At 45.0% G+C, this 7,725-nt stretch overlaps 2 protein-coding genes and 1 long non-coding RNA gene across 4 annotated transcripts in view; 2 read left to right on the top strand and 1 right to left on the bottom strand.

The window, feature by feature from the left end:
- LOC106804906 overlaps positions 1-6,450 on the top strand; it is a gene marked incomplete at its 3' end in the record, with an annotated part of 7,807 nt that extends 1,357 nt beyond the window's left edge. The window contains 1 exon segment of the mRNA XM_014806301.1: positions 5,947-6,450. Within this exon segment, the coding sequence (XP_014661787.1) occupies positions 5,958-6,450 (493 nt within the window).
- On the top strand, positions 885-3,583 carry LOC106804888. 2 transcript variants are annotated; one of them, XM_014806281.1, is made up of 2 exons: positions 885-1,800; positions 1,898-3,583. In XM_014806281.1, the coding sequence occupies exon 2, from the start codon at positions 2,436-2,438 to the stop codon at positions 3,519-3,521; it is 1,086 nt and encodes a 361-aa protein (XP_014661767.1). In that variant the 5' UTR covers positions 885-1,800; positions 1,898-2,435; the 3' UTR covers positions 3,522-3,583. The 2 variants fall into 2 exon arrangements, with proteins under 2 accessions (XP_014661767.1, XP_014661774.1); XM_014806288.1 differs by lacking the exon at positions 885-1,800 and having other exon boundaries at positions 1,842-3,219; positions 3,289-3,541.
- On the bottom strand, positions 3,628-7,404 carry LOC106804909. The gene is made up of 2 exons (XR_001393376.1): positions 6,699-7,404; positions 3,628-5,868 (listed from the first exon to the last, which is right to left on the bottom strand). It is a non-coding gene; the product is annotated as an uncharacterized LOC106804909 (long non-coding RNA).
- Between the last annotated feature and the right edge of the window lie 321 nt (positions 7,405-7,725).

Here is a 7,725-nt window from a genome sequence, read left to right as displayed (position 1 = left end):
TTATTTTTTTAAATCAAAACGACTTTCAACTATTACTGCCATAGCACTATCGCTGCCATAGCCCACAATGCACTTCGACCTTTGTTACAGCTGGTTCTGCTTATGGTTTAATTACTTGACAATTAAGTGACAGGCAAAGTGTATGGCATGTTTTTTGTTTCATAATTCGATTTTTTGTTTTATGGTCGATTTTATCACATATAACATTCAATTTATCACATATAACATTTGATTTATCACATATAACATTTGATTTATCACATATAACATTCGATTTATCACATATAGCATTTGATTTATTGCATATAACATTTGATTTATCGCATATATTTGATTATTTAATCCTATGTTATAATTATATGCAATAAATCGACAATAATTCCCTGCCAAACGTATAATTGCATCAATTGATACCATGCCTGTTAATTCGATTGTATTAGGCATTTACTGTTTTAAATGTTCACATTATTTGATTTTATATCAGAAAAGAGAATCAAACCATTCGATCCTGGCATCAAACCATTCGGTTTTGGAATCAAACCATTCAATTATGTAATAGAATCGTTCGATTTTGGAATCGAATCGTTCTATTTTGGATTTTGGTTAGCTATGACTAATGTGTTTGGGCATGATCAGCTTCTGATTAGTCTATCAGTATCAGTATATAGGCAAGAATTATTTTCATATAAATTTTGTCAGACAGCCAGACAGATACAGTTAACATGTACAGTTTATATGTCTATACTGGCTGGCTGCTGGCTGGCTCTCTCCACACTTACCGGTCATGGTACCGGTTCCTGTATTATGTAGATCCCTCCTGCACGCACCGCATCGAACCATTAGACTCTGAATTTCCCGCACTGCAATAACCGCCAGCTGATGCCATTTCGAGTAGTTGACCGCTTCATTCGCCAGGGGCAGCATCATCGAAACGCTTAACAAGCAGGGTATAAGAAGTGTCCAGTCTGTGTATCCGTTAGTCTGTGGGTTTACGCCAGTGGGTCAGCGCCAGCAAGCACTGCGTCATTTCCGTAGATGGTTCGAGAACGTCACTCGTCGTGCGTGACGATATTTCCGTAGAAGGTTCTGGAATAACCACACTCGTCGCGCGTGACTGATCGCCACGCGATTAAGAAGAAAGCAAATGCGTACGTCACACGAGAGAGAGCTTTTCAGGCTGGGAGTAAATACATATGTCGCCGCACGGCAGTGATAGTTTTCAGCCGCGGGTTTTGTGTAGTGTGTAATCAGACGTATATAATCTGTATTTGGAATCACTGAGTAGAATAAATTATCTAATCTGTTACAACAAAGACGTGTCATCTTTACTGTGATCTTCATCGTCACTCGTCCTTACGTCGCACGAGAAACAAGAGAAGCTGACAATCAGTGACATCCTTCAAGCGGAAACGCAAACACGAAACGAACAACGAATTGGGTTTATACTAATACATTAAAATACGATCACACATCTACGACGAATCAAGAACACAACGCAAGGATTGTACATCACAACTGCGGCCATACCCTAAACGCCATTTCACTGGTGTAGTTTCGACCATTTCGATTCGTGCGGAAGGAGTCGGCAGTGCGAGCGGGAAACAGTGAAACAAGAAAGATACAGTAACGGCGAATGACTACGTGAGTAATATGTTACACATTGTAGCATCGACGTCAGCACCGAAGTATCCAGAACTGTAATGTCGACATTCGAGTGCTAGCATCAGCATTAGCGTCATCGTCAACAGCGACGGCAGCTTTCCATCGTCAACGTCGACCGCAGCATTATCAGAGCCAGCAGTAGCCACAAGTTCCCATCTCGCTTAACACTACGTGGCGAGAGGACGTCGTGTAATAGAGCTGTCGTGTAACAGTCGGAGAGCCTGGTCGGTTTAAGCCAGCAGCAACAACGTCGATCGCCGCAGCGTGAACACCAGCGTCAGCATCGGCGTCAGCAGTAACAGTAACAGCAATAACAGCAGCAGCGACATCCGAGCGTCAGCAGTAACATCAGCGTCATCGTCAGTGTCACCGTCAACGTCGACAGAGGCAGTATCGTCAACGGCGGCAGTGACAGCAACATTACCATCCCATCGTCCGAAACTCTTAAGAAACTTACTGTAGGCCTACAGTGTCGGACCTGCGTGTACATGTTCTAGCACGCATGCAGCGAGAACAGACAACGCGACCTTGAGCGGCGGCAACACAACAGCGGCACGCATCAGCGCGCACCAGCGCGTAGCCACTTCCCCCACCCCCCATGAACCGGTCTAGAAGGCATGCATAATTTGGGTACGGCATATACACGTATATAGTGCTCAGCTTGTTAATGTATATTGTATAACGTATAACAACCTAAGAGTTAATATTCTAGCCGTTCACGGTTGTAAGGGAATAATTCGCTGTACGATCTGTTACCTAATTCTATCCCCGTCATGGATCTAACCGCCTCTCAGCAGACACCATCGCGCACCTCCGTCCTGCAAGTGGGGTTACTAATTAAAGTGGTAAAGGCATTGAGTGCTTTCACCATTTCTCAAGCGTTTTCTGGGGAAGAAGAAGGGTTAATTACCGTCGATGAGTGGAGGAGTTTGCAACGATTAGCTCTGATTGTAGGAGAAGATGATGATTTGAAATCAGCGCATTTGGATGTGTGTCTTCTGACAGGAGAAGCCGCTAAATTCGTGTCTGATACCTTATATTGTACACCGGAAATTGGCTGGACACAGCTTGGTCCTATGCAATACGAAGATAACACGCACATGGCGGTTTCTCTAAAGAAATTTAAGCGCGACAGGCAGGAACGTCACGAAACTGTGTCTACCTTTGCCAAGCGCCTAGAGGCAGAGGCTAGAGCAGGATTTGGGGAGCACGCGTATAAAGATGCCTTCGTTCAGTCTCAAGTGGTGGAACAATTCGTAGATGGAATAAGATCAGTAGAGATTAAAAGAGAATTAATTAGCGGCCGTTTCCCCACACTCGAAAAAGCAGCGGAACTTGCTATCAGAGAGGCATCTATCGACCAAGAAGTAAGAATGCGTAGAGCACGACTTGACGAATTAAAGGCCATGGAGGTAGATAACGTGGAAACTGTGCCCATCACCCATAAAGAGATTCAAGAAATTCGTGGCATCGTAGCGGAGCTAATGGCCATAGTATCAAAGCCACAGCCGTCATATAACAAGGGAAACACCCCGCGCACAGCACAGCAGGCAAGATACGAGGCATACGAGGCACGATACGAGGCACGATACGAGGCACGAGGCACGATACGAGGCACGATACGAGGCACGACTGGCGACCAACCATATATGCAGCGTCAACCAGCGACGTGGAGGCAGTCTACGTGCCCTAATTCTCAAAGTAGCGCAGCGTGGCAGCGTACGGTAATGAGGGAGCCATTCGAAAGACCACAATACGCACCACCACCTGGCGTTTGTTATCAGTGGACTTCAAACAACCAGCCAATATGTTTGGCCTGCGGTAAAGTAGGTCACCGCTGGAGGCAATGCAGATCATAGGAGAAGTGACAATCCCACTTGTTATTGGACGCTACCGTACGAAATTTTGATTTCAAATAGTCGCACACCTACGTAAAGCAGCCATATTAGGTTATGACTTCATGAAGACAGTCGGTATGAGGATCGATTGTCAAAAAGGCATTTTATCAGTGGGAAGATCAGTAGTCACATTAAAGACAGCGTTAGCAGAACAAGAGGATAAACATATTCAGCTTGTTCTACTCAAGAAAAAAGTACAGATTCTGCCACGTACGGTCGTCATCTGCGAAGGCAAGTTAAGAAAAGGCGTACCTGCCAACACAACAGTAGTGATTACAGGAACAGATGTGTTACCTGCACTGCGAGATCAGCCAGGTATATTCCCTGTAGAAACATTAGTCATTGTTAACAAGGCTCATTGTATCAAGTTTCCGATGGTCAATACTACAGACACAATATATTCGTTTGACAATAATAGTGTCATCGCCTTGGTCCAATCAGTTAATGAAAAACAGATAGCATTCGTCAAGATAGAAAAGGCATCTAAACATGCAGGTGCACACTATGTGACAAGCAATAAACATAAAGAAAATTTATCAACGCCTACTCTACCCAAGGTCAACCTTGATCACGTACCAGTACATCAGCGTGGAGCTCTAGAGGAGCTATTAATGCAAAACAGCGACTTGTTTGCTGAAAGCAGTCTTGACCTAGGACGTACCAACTTAGTAACGATGACAATAGACACCGAAGGACACCCACCTATACGACACGCCATATTGAACACCGATTAATTATCGACCTATGATTGATCATCATGTGAATCAGCTATAAGAAGCCAAGATAATAGAACCCAGCAATAGCGCGTGGGCAAGTCCAACCTTCATCGTTCACAAGAAAGATGAACCTGAATGACGAATGGTCATAGACTACAGGTAGCTTAACAAGGTCACAAAGAAGGACACATATTATCAATTACCCTGTATATACAAGATATCCTTGGATCGTTAGGAAACTCACGTTTTTATTCAACTCTTGACCTAAAGTCGGGCTACTTCCAAATAGCAATGGCAGAGGAGGACAAAGCCAAGATTTGTTTTATCACCTGCAGAGGTGCATTCCAGAAGATATGTCCTTTCATTTGGCTTATCAAACGCGCCTAGCGTTTATCAAAGATTATTAGATACCGTATTAAATGGATTACATCACAGGTGTGCCATTCAATACATAGATAACATAATCATTTTCAGCCAAACCTTCGAACAACACCTATTAGACTTCGAAGTAGGAGATCCGGTATACTACCATGATCCAGTGTTAAAGCCTAACACTATAAGGAAACCTGGGTCGCCCTGGCAGCCGTACTACACGGTGATTCAGGTATTGACGCCGAAAAAATACCTGATCCAACACGAGATTACGACGCGAGAAGTGATCTCGTACGTGGAAAACATTCGGGCAGCGCACCCACAAGCTAGGTGGGACTGCAGCAAGCCGACACAGCAAGAAGATGTGCCAGAGAGAGGACGTCGGCAGCGACATTGGCATATCCACCTGACGAGGAGGGTAGTGGTAATGATGAGTTCGATGAGAAAGACGAACTTCCCCTAAGTCATTTCATCACAACGCCCAAGGCACAGGCTTCAGCGGATTCTACGGAGCAACCGCAGCCGCCAATGTCTCGTGCAGTTGATCCAATCGCGAAGGATTCATCTGCAAGGGACATTGAGGGTCAGGAGCCTAACACCACTCAGCAACTTGGCGAAAGTGATGATGAGACGATCATCTACAACCCATCGGAGTCGGAAAACGAATCCACTAGCTTTAATGTGGAATCAGATTTAGAAGAGGATACCGGCAGTGAGCACTCGGCCAGAAGACGAAAAGCAAGCGAGGAATCAAGTTCCCCGACACAGGCAGTAAAAGATTAACTGCGCATGAAGGCAACGTGAGCGAGCCTAGCGATACGATAGTGGAAGTCGATGTCATAACGACGGCTCCAAGAAGGGCGCATCTAATGGTGCCCATTGTCATTGTACAAGAGCCTGCCGAATCAAGAAGAGATACGACCCGGATGAATTGGCTCACACGTTTACTGGGAGACGCATGGACGAGACGCTGAGAGATCCTTTGTATCTCCTTCATATTATGTCCGTGCCTTTTCCCTATAATTCAGCCTTTCTCGTGGCGGCTCGAATTAGCACTACGCGTAAGATTAGCGCTGAGCACATAGTGTAGTGTCGTACACGCATGCAGGCCTACGTTTGAATTCGAGTAAGGCCCTTACGAGTATCATTAGCTGTGTTTATCAACGTGTTGGTTTGAATTTAATGTTTACACGCGCGTTAGTGAAGTTTGTTAAGGGTACCTTAGTTAAGGAAAGTTTTAGGTCACATATCGCGATCATAGTGCACGTATTCACATAGTAGTAGTAGTAGTAGTTGAAGTCTTTTCACGATGGCGGAACATGAATGGAATAAATTCAAGAAAGAGATAAACGCAAAACGTATGAAGAAGAAAACAGGAAAGGAGAAGCCGACACGTGAGACGCCAGACGACGACACCATAGTCGTGCAGCGACTGAGCGCTGAAGTTTCTGGAAAGGCACAGAAGTATGCGAGAGTAGGTGCCAGAGAATTTGTGGCCTTCAACGAATATGAAGAATTTACAGTGGACAACATCAAGAGTGCTTGCATCAAGCATTTTGACATTCCACAAGAACTGATGTGTTGTGATGTTCTCGCTGGAGAGCAAGGACCGTCATGCTATTCAGCGAAACAGATACCCGATTTTAAAGTTATTCACGTGCGCTTCGTTGAACGCACAGAAGTGGCGGAGGCTACGACATCTCACGCAGTACCACAGAAGAGGAGCCTGGTCCATCCTTCCAACCCTTCACCCTCGAAACGTGCAAGACTAAACGTTGCACCGAGCAAGTTCGTGCCAAGAATTATCGTGCCATAAAACAAAAAATCGAATTATGAAACAAAAAACATGCCATACACTTTGCCTGTCACTTAATTGACAAGTAAGCAGAACCAGCTGTATCAAAGGTCGAAGTGCATTGTGGGCTATGGCAGTGATAGGCTATGGCAGCGATAGTTGAAAGTTGTTTTGATTTGAAAAAAGAAAAAAGTGCAATTTTCTTTATGGCAGTCCTAGGCCACGGTAAAGCTCATATAAGTTGGTTAAGGGTACCTTAGTTAAGGAAAGTTTTAGGTCACATATCGCGATCATAGTGCACGTATTCACATAGTAGTAGTAGTAGTTGAAACTAGTTGTAAGCGCGAAACGCTATGCGCAACGGCATACGCGGCATAATTGTACAAATAGTACGGGGAAATTTTGAGACGCCTGTTTTTGACAATTGAGTCGAGAAACATTTTCTGGTAGGGGGCGTGTGTAGCCGTGCTACGCGGGTTTTCGGGCCCGCAAGCACAGCGTCATTTTCGTAGATGGTTCGAGAAGGTCACTCGTCGTGCGTGACGATATTTCCGTAGAAGGTTCTGGAATAACTCGTCGCGCGTGACAGGTCGCCACGCGATCAAGAAAGCAAATGCGTACGTCGCACGAGAGAGAGCTTTTCAGGCTGGAGTAAATACATATGTCGCCGCACGGCAGTGATAGTTTCAGACTTTCTCAGCCGCGGGTTTTGTGTAGTGTGTAATCAGACGCATATAATCTGTATTTGGAATCACTGAGTAGAATAAATTAGCTAATCTGTTACAACAATTAAGACGTGTTATCTTTACTGTGATCTTCATCGTCACCGCCTTACGTCGCACGAGAAACAAGAGAAGCTGACATCCTTCAAGCGGAAACGCAAACACGAAACGAACAACGAATTGGGTTTATAAACTAAGACATTAATACGATCACACATCTACGACGAATCAAGAACACAACGCAAGGATTGTACATCGCAACGAAGACATTAATGCAATAACACGTATAAATCCATTTCAGAAAGAGAAAGAGCGAGGGGCAGAGAGAGAAAGAGAGGAGCAGAGAGATAAAGAGGGAAGGTGACAGAGAGAGGACGTGGGAGCGTGAGAGAGGGGACAGTGAGAGAAAGAGAGGAGCAGAGAGATAAAGAGGGAAGGTGACAGAGAGAGGACGTGGGAGCGTGAGAGAGGGAACAGTGAGAGAAAGAGAGGAGCAGAGAGATAAAGAGGGAAGGTGACAGAGAGAGGACGTGGGAGCGTGAGAGAGGGAACAGTGAGAG

Source organism: Priapulus caudatus, unplaced genomic scaffold, assembly GCF_000485595.1.
Source record: "Priapulus caudatus unplaced genomic scaffold, Priapulus_caudatus-5.0.1 Scaffold5, whole genome shotgun sequence".
Taxonomy (NCBI): Eukaryota; Metazoa; Priapulida; class Priapulimorpha; order Priapulimorphida; family Priapulidae; genus Priapulus; species Priapulus caudatus.
Note: the sequence above shows the minus strand (reverse complement) of the source record. Positions and strands in the feature narration are given on the sequence as shown.